The following is a 12,791-nucleotide window of genomic DNA, read 5'->3' as shown; positions in this document are numbered from 1 at the left end:
TCAATGTTTTTGAACGTGAAATAAGCCTAGTTACCTCAAGTTAAGTAATTAGAAACAAATCTTTACGATGAATGCCTAATACGAATTAACAGTTTTCATTAAATGATTATTCTGAAAACCAATCCTTTTGGGAATAAAAAGAAAAAGTACATTCAACACCTCTTTGCTTTATAATAAAAATGATTGTCCTAGATGAGAGTTTAAAAGATAAAAGCACGAAACAAAAGATATTCTTCGTAAAAAGACCACCTGACACATACAAATTGGTTTGAATATATGCCCTACCTTCCCACTGCGATGGTTTGTTGTATGTGTTGCCAAATCGTTCATCGATGGCTGACAGCAAACCTGAACGGAAAAATGGTTTTAAGGTTTAATATAAAACTTGTTTAAATTCTTTTCACAGAAATCAGAATATAACACACACTCCATGGACCAATATGACAAAAACGTACAAAGTTTGACAAACATTTGAGCACTTCAACATATTTTTGGAAATATTATTCATTGTGTACATGTATATATCAACAGTTTCAGACGCATACTTTTCTTAGATGTTGTCATGTGTTTACATCCAAAATTCAGCACTTGTTTGTTCTTACACATGCAACTATTTGAGAAGGCGATGACCAAGGTGTTATTATTATGATTTAGCTCACAAACATTTCTGGTATACTTGTGAACTTAAGAATTAGTCTAAACACATGGGTTTCTGGAGACATAACCGTATATTCTCTGCATTTAAATTGATATAACAGATTTCAGAATGGAAAGAACATTATACATTTATAATAATATATTCTGCCAAAAATATCAATGACATTTTCAGGTTGAAAAGCTTCATATTAACCAACTAGAGAAAATATCAGAAGCAACATGGCCAGCTAGCTCGGTTGAGCTCTTTACTACAGATTCCAGAATGCAGGGTTTGATTCCTGCCCTGGCCACATAGAATGTGTGGTGGTTGGTCATGAAATCACTTCTACCACCATTCTCCTTCTACCTCTAATACAAAAATGCCAATTCTCATTTTGTTGGCAAAGGTGTATGTACTTAGTACTGGAAAATCAACTACCACAGGAACAGTGTAAGTAGGTTAATTAAGCGCCGTGATAGTATTGAAAATAGGCTGAAAACAATCGAGCCGTGTTCTGGGAAACAGGCTTCAATGCATGTGCGTAAATTTTCATCCCAGATCAGCCTGTGCAGTGTGTACTGTTACTACTAGTACAGGTTGATCAGGGACTTTCCGCCTAGACTAGATTTTTGTTTACAAGAGACTTCATTTAAACTATAAATTCCATTAAAGCGGAAAGTGTTACCCCTGATTAGCCTGTTCCAACTGCACAGGCAAATTTGGGACGACACTCTAGGCACATGCATTAAACCCCATATCCTCAGAGCAAGGCTCTGTGCTAAACAAAGCAATCCATAAAACCTACCTGGTGTAAGGCGTGGGCGTGCCCTATTCTCGACATACTTGGTCACCAGGGGGCGGTCAGTGGAGGCTGAGTCGTCTCGGAGGGCGTGGTAGTCCCTGGTGGCCAGTCCCAGGGTGGGGCTGGCACTGATGTCACCCTGGAAGGCCGTGTATGTCTACGGAGAACGAAGTGAGAAAAAAGTCATGGTTTTTAAATTACTATGGAATGATATTTAGGTAAAAATAACATCATTCAAGGTGAATATTTACATTATGAATGATGTTTATTCTAATATGCTTGCTGTCTATTTGTTTATACTTTATGACTGTTGCAACATGCTTGGTGATTATCCAGATTTTGTGTGTTCATTATATGTGTTCATTATTCCTGATTCATGACTAAATAACAAAGAATTTCACTGTCATAAATGTGAACATGAACTTTTAAATTCTTACAAACGTGATGAAACTATACTCTGAAACGAGTCATAATCGGTTTTGTCTCTTAGCGTCATTATCAACGGCAGTTAGCAATATGCAGTGAGCAGAATGCAACTAAGCCTAGTGCAAGATATCAAATTAAGGCAGCAGGTGGCGCACGTTTATTTTCCGTACGTTGAATATATTACTTTTCGGAAAGAAAAAAAGAAAACATCTTAACCATTTTGACTTCTATACTGAATAAACTGAATTAGTTCCCTTTGTTTTATCTTTATTTAACTAAATACATTCACCAATTATGGTCCACTTGTTTGTTAAATTCTATGCTGTTTATTACTTTTAATTGTAGATTTTAAATCATAATGCTTGTCTCACATAAATACTAGGCTATACATTTTTCACTGAGTTCAGCACAGTATAAATCTGCAATGAATACCATACAATATGCAAACTCTGATTACTCTTTCATTTTCTTGAAACACTTTCTTTGACACATTTAAATGTTTTCACACATTGAGCAAAATTGCCATTAAAACAACAAATTAATGCATAAGTTAATCCAAACAAGAGCACCGCGTAACGGGTGCCATGCTCGGCTGGGGGTACAGTTGTGAATAAATGAAAGCTTGTCAGAATTTATTTATTTTTTAGGTCACAGTGACCTTGACCTTTGACCTAGTGACCCTTAAATGTGGCATGTAGACCTAATCAAGGTGCAGCTACATACCAAGTTTCAAAGTTGTAGGTTGAAGCACTTTGATTTTAGAGCTAATGTTCAAAACCTTGACAAAATGTAAAGGTTTTAGCACGATGTGGACGACACGAAGAGCTGGCTATGACAATAACTCGGGTTTTCTCCGAAAACAGCCGAGCTAATTATCTTTGATGGTTAATACCATTGATAACCTAACTCGCATTAACTCATCTTATATTGAACAGGTCGATTTTCCATTTCTCCAAAATCATAAACATCACCATATGCTCCGAATAAAATCAGAAACAAATGCACAATCATGCTCTTTATACAATAAAGTTAAAAGCCTAACACATGAGATCAGATTGCAAATATTGGATTTAATTGCTTACAAATTTAAATGAGCCCCACTCATGAATGTGTGTTAAGTTGTCGTCCCAGATTAGTCTGTGCAGGCTTCATGAATGTGTGTTAAGTTGTCGTCCCAGATTAGTAAGGCTTCATGAATGTGTGTTAAGTTGTCGTCCCACATTAGTCTATAAGGCTTCATGAATGTGTGTTAAGTTGTCGTCCCAGATTAGTAAGGCTTCATGAATGTGTGTTAAGTTGTCGTCCCAGATTAGTCTGTGCAGGCTTCATGAATGTGTGTTAAGTTGTCGTCCCAGATTAGTAAGGCTTCATGAATGTGTGTTAAGTTGTCGTCCCACATTAGTCTATAAGGCTTCATGAATGTGTGTTAAGTTGTCGTCCCAGATTAGTAAGGCTTCATGAATGTGTGTTAAGTTGTCGTCCCAGATTAGTCTGTGCAGGCTTCATGAATGTGTGTTAAGTTGTCGTCCCAGATTAGTAAGGCTTCATGAATGTGTGTTAAGTTGTCGTCCCAGATTAGTCTGTGCAGGCTTCATGAATGTGTGTTAAGTTGTCGTCCCAGATTAGTAAGGATTCATGAATGTGTGTTAAGTTGTTGTCCCAGATTAGTAAGGCATCATGAATGTGTGTTAAGTTGTCATCCCAGATTAGTAAGGCTTCATGAATGTGTGTTAAGTTGTCGTCCCAGATTAGTAAGGCTTCATGAATGTGTGTTAAGTTGTCGTCCCAGATTAGTTAGGCTTCATGAATGTGTGTTAAGTTGTCGTCCCAGATTAGTAAGGCTTCATGAATGTGTGTTAAGTTGTCATCCCAGATTAGTAAGGCTTCATGAATGTGTGTTAAGTTGTCGTCCCAGATTAGTAAGGCTTCATGAATGTGTGTTAAGTTGTCGTCCCAGATTAGTAAGACTTCATGAATGTGTGTTAAGTTGTCGTCCCAGATTGGTCTGTGCAGTCTTCACAGGCTAATCAGGAACAACACCTTTCACTTAAAATAGATTGTCGCTAAGATGAGACTTCCTTTAAATGAAAAATACCATAAAAGCAAACAATGGCGTCCCTGATAAGCCTGTGGTGACTGCACAGGCTAATCTAGGATGATACTTTATGCACATGCATTAAGGGATACTCACTCTCTGTCCAGCTAAGGGCTGGTGTTCTACTGGAGTCTCCTCCCTTGGGGTGGGATTATCACCTGTAACGGTTACATACAAATACAGACTTAAAGTCACTATAACACTCAAAATCAACGAAAATTTCGTTAAGTATTTCGTAAAATAAAGTTAACACCTTAACAATCAGTGTTCCTTATAGCAATAGCCAAAATTTCAACGCTAGATGTGGTATGATTACTTATATTTTTGTAGATACAAAATGCTCGTTTTTATTTATTTGTGGCCACAATTAATTCCGGGTGTGTAGAAATACCGAAATCCCCGTAATTACCAAAATCCCCCGAAATCCCCCGAAATACCCAATAATATTTTTTATTTATCAAAATACTGCGGATATTAAGATAGAATATTGCAAAATACAATTTATTCACTGATAAAAAATTGTTTTTATCTATGTTTAGTAGCGAAAAACTAAAATATATACATAATTATTGGGATTCCGAGTAAGAATCCATATGTCATGTTTTCACAAGCACGATCAGGTACAGAAATCCCCGCTGTAAATATTGTTGTTAAGATTTTGTCTTTATATTCACAGTTCTCCCAAATCCACAGAATGATATTATTAACGATATAAAATCAGCAATATTTAATTTCATATGGGACGGTAAGCCTGATAAAATAAAACGAACTCAATTAATTCAATCTGTAGAAAATGGAGGTATCCAATTAACGAACATTGACTCATTCTTGAATGCTATCAAATGCAGCTGGGTTAAACGATACCTAGATAATACCAATACGAGTAAATGGAAATTATTCTACCAGAAAATCCTAAAAAATATGGTGACTCCTTACTCTTTGAATGAAACATCAGCAATACTATCTTACATGAAATTGCAAAGGAAAACATATTTATAGCTGATGTTCTATCAGCATGGAGTGATGTCACTCATAACATAGAAACCAAAAACAACAGTAAAACAATTTTATGGAACAATAAAGACATAACTTCAAACAATAAGACGTTTTTCTATAAAGATTGGTTTGAACGAAGCATTAAATATGGCGACCAATTATATGACTACAGAATTAAAGATTTCTACTTGTTTGATGATATATTCTACATATACGGAATACCTTCAAATAATTTTCTGAAGTACTACACACTAATCAAAAGTATACCCATACATTTTAAATCGGAAATCAATACAAATAATACACCAAATACTCAAACAACATTCGTACAAAATATTCTTGGAAGAAAAAACAAAACAAATAAAATATTTTACACACTACAAATTAAAAACCCTACAGAAAACTCCAAAATCCAAAATAAATGGCAAGTCCTTTTCGGAGAACATGAACTTAATTGGAAACACATATTTACCATGGCATATAAAGCAACTATTGAAACCACACTGAGAAATTTTCAATATAAATACATCCATAGAATTATAGCTACAAATAAATATCTCTTTAAATGCAAATTAACTTACACAAATCTGTGTGACTACTGCGGTGAAAACATTGAAACTATAGAACATCTTTTTTGGGAGTGCAAACACATCCAGCCTATTTGGAATCAATTAACATCTTTTCTTGAACAACAGCAACTAAACGTCAAACTATCTTTCTTAAATGTAAGTTTCGGAATTAACTCATTCAAATCAATAGACTATAATAATATTGTGAATTTTATTCTTATATTGATGAAATATTTTATCTTTAACATGAAGTACAAAAAACAAGTACCAAATTTTAATTGTTTTGTCCATAGTCTTAAACTAAAAATCCAGATTGAGAAAGAAATAGCTTTCAGTAATGACACATTACAAATGTTTGAACAAAAATGGAATCGGATTAAATTATCATAATGTTTTGTCCACTTATATACATTTCACTCTAATGTTAGATTATCTTTCAATAGTTTTGTTTATTTTTTTATATTAATTTTTCAATCTTACAAGATCATTGTGAATATACAACAAAACACACAAGTCCAGTAATCTTTCTTCCGACTTTATACAACTCATCATTTTTCATAACTATTCCTCTGTTGTTCTTTTCTTTTCTCTCTAGATTTTTTTTTATATATTAGCATATCTTGTATAACATGTCTGAACTTTATTGCTTTGTACAATCACTATGTTGTATGATCATATACATGTATACATTGTATGTATTATATTGAATAAAAAAAAGTTTTTGTCTGTACCTCTTCTTTCTAATATCAAAAAGCCACCCAGATGATTTTTTGACACTTGAAGAGCTTTACAGCGGAGATTTCTGTACCTGATCGTGCTTGTGAAAACATGCACTATGGATTCATATTCGGAATCCCAATAATTATGTATATATTTTAGTTTTTCACTACCAAACATGGATAAAAACAATTTTTCATCAGTGAATAGATTGTATTTTGCAATATTCTATCTTTATATCCGCAGTATAATAAATATTATTTGGGATTTCGGGGGATTTCGGTTATTACGGGTATTTCGGTATTTCTACACACCCGGAATTAATTGTGGCCACAAATAAATAAAAACGAGCATTGTGTATCTACAAAAATCTAAGTAATCATACCACATCTAGCGTTGAAATTTTGGCTATTGCTATAAGGAACACTGATTGTTAAGGTGTTAACTTTATTTTACGAAATACTTAAAGAAATTTTCGTTGATTTTGAGCGTTATAGTGACTTTAATAAAACTATGTTACAATATTAACTTATTATTCACTTACGATGTATTTTGCAATAAAAGCATGAGATATGGAAGTGATTTGTTTATCAAAATTACCATTCTTGTGAGACAATCTTTCACATTAACAAGAGCTTTTCACAGACAAAACAGACCTTGTTTTTCTGTAACAAAACAATAGAAAATATGTTTTATGGAGTCTATTTTTATCATTATGAGGTTAAGTGTTAAACTTCTTAATCATGCTTTTTTTGTTGTTGTTATACTGACGATGTACATTGTGCAAGTTATTACAAAACACAAGTTCTGTTCTGTTTAACAATTCTAAATACATTGAGATTAAAACCAGTAAAATTCAATTAAACACATCAAAAACTTGTCGTGTCGCCTACATCACGAAGCAAGGTGCAAAATTTGACTGGTTCTAAGAATCGCACTTAGAGTTTGTTACATCATGAGCAAAGACTGGTTGGTAAAATCTGTTTTATTTTTAAGTTAAACAACCTATAGAAGTAAATAAACATAAACCAGTCCGTATTTTTTTTACATTTTCCTAGATTTGTTTTCATTTTTAACCAAAACAATGTTTTATATATTGTTGTTATTGTCGGACAGGAGGACTGACCCTTTCAGGAATAATACCAGACCTCATCAAATTTTATCAGAAATATCCATATCATTATTGCCGTATCAAGTCCATCTTGAGCACTAATTGAACTACATGTATCACATTATGCAGATTTTAGTTTTCAATAATTTTCATAACAAACGCAACCACAATTTTTGCCAGTCAAAAAATTGAAATAAAGTGCTTATTCTATTATGCATTTTAAAGGGATCTTTTCACGGTTTGGTAAATTGACAAAATTGAAAAAAAGTTGTTTCAGATTTGCAAATTTTTGATTTAGTTATGATATTTGTGACAAAACAGTATTACTGAACATTTGCCATGGTCTAATATAGCCATTATATGCATCTTTTGACGATTAAAAAACCTAAAAAACAATTGAATAATTTGGAGAGTTCTGTTGTTGTCGTTTAAATTTGTGAAACTACGAAGATTGCTTATATAACGTAGAAAATACGTGACTTATGTATGCTTGGCAGGATAGCTCATTTGGCTAATGGGTTTTTACTTCAGGTTTCCGGGGGTCACTGGTTTGAGCCCTGCTGCGGGCTACTTTTTTTTCCCTTTTTTTAATTTTATATTTGATTTTTTACTGGAGCTTTTAAAATTTAATGTTTACATTTATCAATATAAAGCATTTAATGACAAACTTCAAAACATGCCAATATATGTGAAAAGGCCCCTTTAACTCTAAAATAGTACATGTTATTCTCATGTAATACTACGCATATTGTTCTATCGATTTGAGATTTTTACTTACTACACTAAATGGTTCATAATAGGGCATTGTACAGTTACGGTAGAATATTCGTGTTCTTTATCTATACAAATATAAAAAATTTCTATACGTCTAGTTAGAAATCTATCTGAAGAAAGTTTCATACCCACAGATCCACTGTCCAAAGACTTGCTGACCATCTTCTTGCCGGTGCGTTTTGGTTTAGCGGTCTCGGAGCTCCCTATCAGGGCCCCGTCCTGTGAGGGGGTGGTCCGGTCCAGGTGGTGGCGTGGGCGCTGGTTCCCAGTAGACACCAACTGGGCACCAACCTTGGCAGGCCGAGCTGGGGACTCGTCACGATCAGAGAATGAAGAGGGTGTCTGTTTCCTAGTGTTAGAACAAATGATGCATATGGGAATGGCTCTGTGAAAAACTAGGCTTAATGCATATGCTTTAAGAGTTGTCCCAGATTAGCCTGTGCAGTCAGCAAAGGCTTATAAGCGATGACAAAATTCCACTTTAATTGCGTTTTTCGTTTCAAGGAGGACTTTTTTTAGCAAAAATCAAGTTTTGTCAGAAAGTGGTGTCCCTGATTAACCTGTGTGGACTGCACAGCTTAATCTGGGAAGATTCTTTACGCACATGCATACAGCCCATGTTGTTCCAAAGCTGGCCTCATTAAATATTATCAAATCAGACTAATGCAATCCATTCTGCCTTTGGTTACCCATAGTGCCTTTACCGGTTGACAAGAAGAAAAGATTACTGGTATATTTTTAATATGGATAATTTTGGTGTATGTATGATTTTTTTATTTATAGGAAGCACATTAACCAACTTGTTCAATTTTTGATTTTTTGCTAATGAATTTTTTTATGAAGTGTGACATGAACATGAACGAATGCAACCAATAATTTTTTTCTAGTTCTTTTTTTTCCAGCAGATTTCCCAATAGATCGTTTAACAGTATATTGAAAGTCTTTGAAAAAATGTTCCCTCCTTTCCCCACCTACCCAGTCTCCTCCTGACCAGCCACTTCCGCCCAGGCCTGTCTCTTGGGAGGCGCGACATCCGCCCCCTCCTCCAGCACACTGAGGCGTCCTGTGCTGCCCTCATCCTCTGACGCCATGGTTGCCGCATTTGAGCCACCCTCTCGCGGAGCTCGATTGGTCGGCCCCCTTTCTACTTCAGCCAGCCTGGAGATTTGAATGAAGCTTGTCTTAGTTTCAGTTTGTTAAATGTTTAAAAGCCACATATGCAATTATGTTATAATTATAAATATTGAGAGATTTCAAATAATCCCCTACATACAATTTGTGACTGCCTGGCTGGTCATTATAACATCATAGGATTTTTCAATGTATTTTTTTGATTTCTAAAATATATCAGCCTCGTTCTGTGAAAACAGTGTTCACGCGTGTGTGTTAAGTGTTCACGCGTGTGTGTTAAGTGTTCACGCGTGTGTGTTAAGTGTTCACGCGTGTGTGTTAAGTGTTCACGCGTGTGTGTTAAGTGTTCACGCATGTGTGTTAAGTGTTACCCCAGTGTAACCTGTGCCATCCAAAAAGGCTAATCAGGGATGACACTTTCAGGTTTCATGGAATTATCTGTTTTACGGAAGTCTCTGCTCAGTTTAGGCGTGTACTGCACAGACTAATCTGTGACAACACTGTGCATATGCATTAAACCCCATTTTCCGAGATCTTGGCTGATATAATTGTGCTCATAAGACTTTACTTATTAACAACAGTTTTCAAGATTAATCCCTCCACCACCAGACTCACCTCTGAGCCCCAGCCTTGTGGGTGTTCAGACCGGACTCCAGGGACAGGGCTGACAGCGTGCTGCGTGCGGTCGACGTCGAGGCTTCCCACAGATCATTCTGCTTTGCCATCAGCTGCACGAGGTGCTCACGCGAGAAGTGTGTACCCAGCGCACGCTGTCGATACTCCTGGGCCTTGCGCCGGAGTTCAATCACCTCCGCAAACCAGTTGGACAGAACGGGGCCACGAGTGGACTCCTCAGGCTACAGACAGGGATTGATAGGATCATTGTTAGTTTTTATCAAACATTTGAGCCTTACTATGGGAAAACAGGGCTTAATGCATGTGCATAAAGTATTGTCCCAGAATCGAGACCAACACTTTCCCCCTAAACTTGACTTAAGTTTAACCATTTCCAACTCAGAAGCAAAGTGAAAATGGCTATGTGCAAACAGCATAAAACCAGAACAGCCTGCGAGTAACTCGCAGTCTGTTCAGGTTTTATGCTGTTTGCTGCTCATCAGTATATTTGGGTTGGAAATGAAGCCTTTAAAACTTGAATCTAGTAAGAAAGGTCATAAATTATATTTAACTTTCTGAGGGACTACAAATGCGTTAAAATATGTATCTAAGTGGTAAAGGGCTAAGACACTCATTTCAAGGAAAAATATCATTAAAGCAAAATGGCTTCCCTGATAAGCCTGTGCCAACTGACAGACTTATCTGGGACGACACTTAAAACACATGATTTAAGACCTGTTAACCTGGAGCAAGGCTGCTTTGGTCATGTTTGAAGGGATTGGGTCACATTCTTAGACAATCTCAAGATGAATTATTATTCCTTTATTTCAAAGACTTGAGTCCATGAATTGATAAAGATGTCAGGGGTTTAATATATGGAAGTTTATAACATGAATGGAATAAAACAAATATTATCATGTGTAGTGCTCTAACTGCCGGGAAACATAATTTCATATTCATAAAATTAAGATATTTATTAGCATAATAAAATATTACTTTTTTATGCACAAAAATGTTAATGCAAGTCAAGGAAAATCATTTATGTTACTGGGCATTTATCAAGCAAAATTTATATTGGGCATACATTGTAACAAATTTATAAAGATTTAAAGCTGCTAAAAACAAAATATTTCCTAGCCCAGTTTCTCATACCAAACTCATCTTGAGCTGAGGTGGCGCAGCGCCATGCCAGGAACCGCGTACATAGTCAAACCTGGTCGGCGATCGATAGTTGGAATTGTATTCACTGCGGTACTGCCTGAAACAGATTTGAATGGAGAACTAAGATTTCCAATGCTGTTGATTGCTGCTTTTTGAAAACAAACTGCAGAGCAATAGTTTTTCATTTTTGTATGATCATACAAAATGCTAGACAATAATATTGGATCTACCCATTAGGACTATATTATCTCATAACCTGGGCCCACATACAAAATACTCTCTGTGAACACCCTAAATCCAAAAAATTCTTCAACTCCATTGCCAGTTCAAAGCAAATCAAGTTTGTTTATATGTATGATTACTCTGGTGAAGAATCAACAGCTGATTTTTTTATTATATATTTTTTATATTGTATTAAACAATGGCAATCACACAAACATTTAAATTTGAACCTTGCCCTTGAAATAGACTACACTTTTTCTAAGGAGTACCGGTAGTGTGGATACAAATGCCAACCCTTATCCCTACATCCCCACCAAAAAAATCATGGGCAATAAAAAAGTATATCAATCTTACTGATCCTATTTGCCAGAAATACCACTATTAATGGTGTCTTAAATGCAGTTTGAATAAAATAGAGGATAGAAAAATATTTTTTTTAACATCATAAATTATGATTTTCATCAACAGTACCTGTTCTTTTTCCTGGGCACCTCTGGTGCAAGTTCTGGGGCCTTCTGGTCCGTTTCCTGGGTCAGACGCTTGTTGTTGGGGCCCACCACGGGGGCAGAACCTGCTGGCCTGATCTCCGCTGGAGACAAGTCTGAAGTACAGTGAAACATCACTATAAAGACCACCTGTGGGACTTTTGAAAAGTGGTTCTAATAGTTAGGTGGACCGTGGTCTTAATGCTGAGTTTTCATGAATTTTGAAGGACAGATAATACAAATAGTAAATATTCTATTAACTTTTATCTTTTTGAATGCATAATAACATATCTTTAATAGGAGAGTTTCTCATAACGAGCAATTTCTATTGTAAGCATACAATTTTCAAAGGCTACTGCTGATAAAAAGTCACTGATCTAGCAGACAAAACAATCAATCAATAGAATATTATGATCAAATGGAGAACAACCTTCAAGAACAATTAGGTTTTTTTTCCACAACGTTGTCAATAGGCTATCAGCTGCTTACACATGTAATAGATCAGATAAATATCCAACAATCAAATCACAGACAGAAGGCGAGTAAATATCCTTTTAGAGGTACGGAAAAAAATTAACAAGAGGGCCAAGATGGCCCTAGTTCGCTCACCTGAGAGGAGTCGGTTCATTCAATCTTTACCAAACGTCAAACTTGTCCTAGATATTGTCCAGACAAACATCCTGGTCAAGTTTCATCATTATTGAACCAAAACTCTGGCATATGGAGTGATTTTGTTTTTGTAAGGTTTGACCTGGTGACCTTTAATTTGAGTTGACCCCCCTTACCAAACATCAATCTTTGCTTACAAAAACTAGGCGTAAGCCTTCTTGAGTTATCATCCCGAAACCATTTTACTATTTCGAGTCACTGTGACCTTGACATTTGACCTAGTGACCTGAAAATCAATAGGGGTCATCTGCCAGTCATGATCAATGTACCTATGAAGTTTCATGATCCTAGGCCTAAGAGTTCTTGAGTTATCATCCGGAAACCATCTGGTGGACGGACCGACAGACAAACCGACCAACCCACGGACCGACCAACCGACAT

The 12,791-nt window shown here is 35.8% G+C and overlaps 1 protein-coding gene across 24 annotated transcripts in view; it reads right to left on the bottom strand.

Moving 5' to 3' along the window:
* LOC127856983 (nuclear protein MDM1-like) overlaps nucleotides 1-12,791 on the bottom strand; it is a 233,583-nt gene that overhangs the window by 1,842 nt on the left and 218,950 nt on the right. For all 24 annotated transcript variants that reach the window (XM_052393227.1, XM_052393284.1, XM_052393273.1 and 21 more), the window contains 8 exons: nucleotides 11,728-11,857; nucleotides 11,026-11,131; nucleotides 9,874-10,115; nucleotides 9,103-9,285; nucleotides 8,256-8,476; nucleotides 4,057-4,118; nucleotides 1,443-1,596; nucleotides 286-348 (listed from right to left, as the gene is read on the bottom strand). In XM_052393227.1, coding sequence (XP_052249187.1) covers nucleotides 286-348; nucleotides 1,443-1,596; nucleotides 4,057-4,118; nucleotides 8,256-8,476; nucleotides 9,103-9,285; nucleotides 9,874-10,115; nucleotides 11,026-11,131; nucleotides 11,728-11,857 — 1,161 coding nt within the window. The remainder of the gene's footprint in view (nucleotides 1-285; nucleotides 349-1,442; nucleotides 1,597-4,056; nucleotides 4,119-8,255; nucleotides 8,477-9,102; nucleotides 9,286-9,873; nucleotides 10,116-11,025; nucleotides 11,132-11,727; nucleotides 11,858-12,791) is intronic.

The sequence above is a fragment of the Dreissena polymorpha genome, chromosome 1 (genome assembly GCF_020536995.1).
Source record: "Dreissena polymorpha isolate Duluth1 chromosome 1, UMN_Dpol_1.0, whole genome shotgun sequence".
In the NCBI taxonomy this organism is placed as follows: domain Eukaryota; kingdom Metazoa; phylum Mollusca; class Bivalvia; order Myida; family Dreissenidae; genus Dreissena; species Dreissena polymorpha.
The sequence above is the reverse complement of the archived record's forward strand: the minus strand, read 5'-3'. Positions and strand labels throughout refer to the sequence as shown.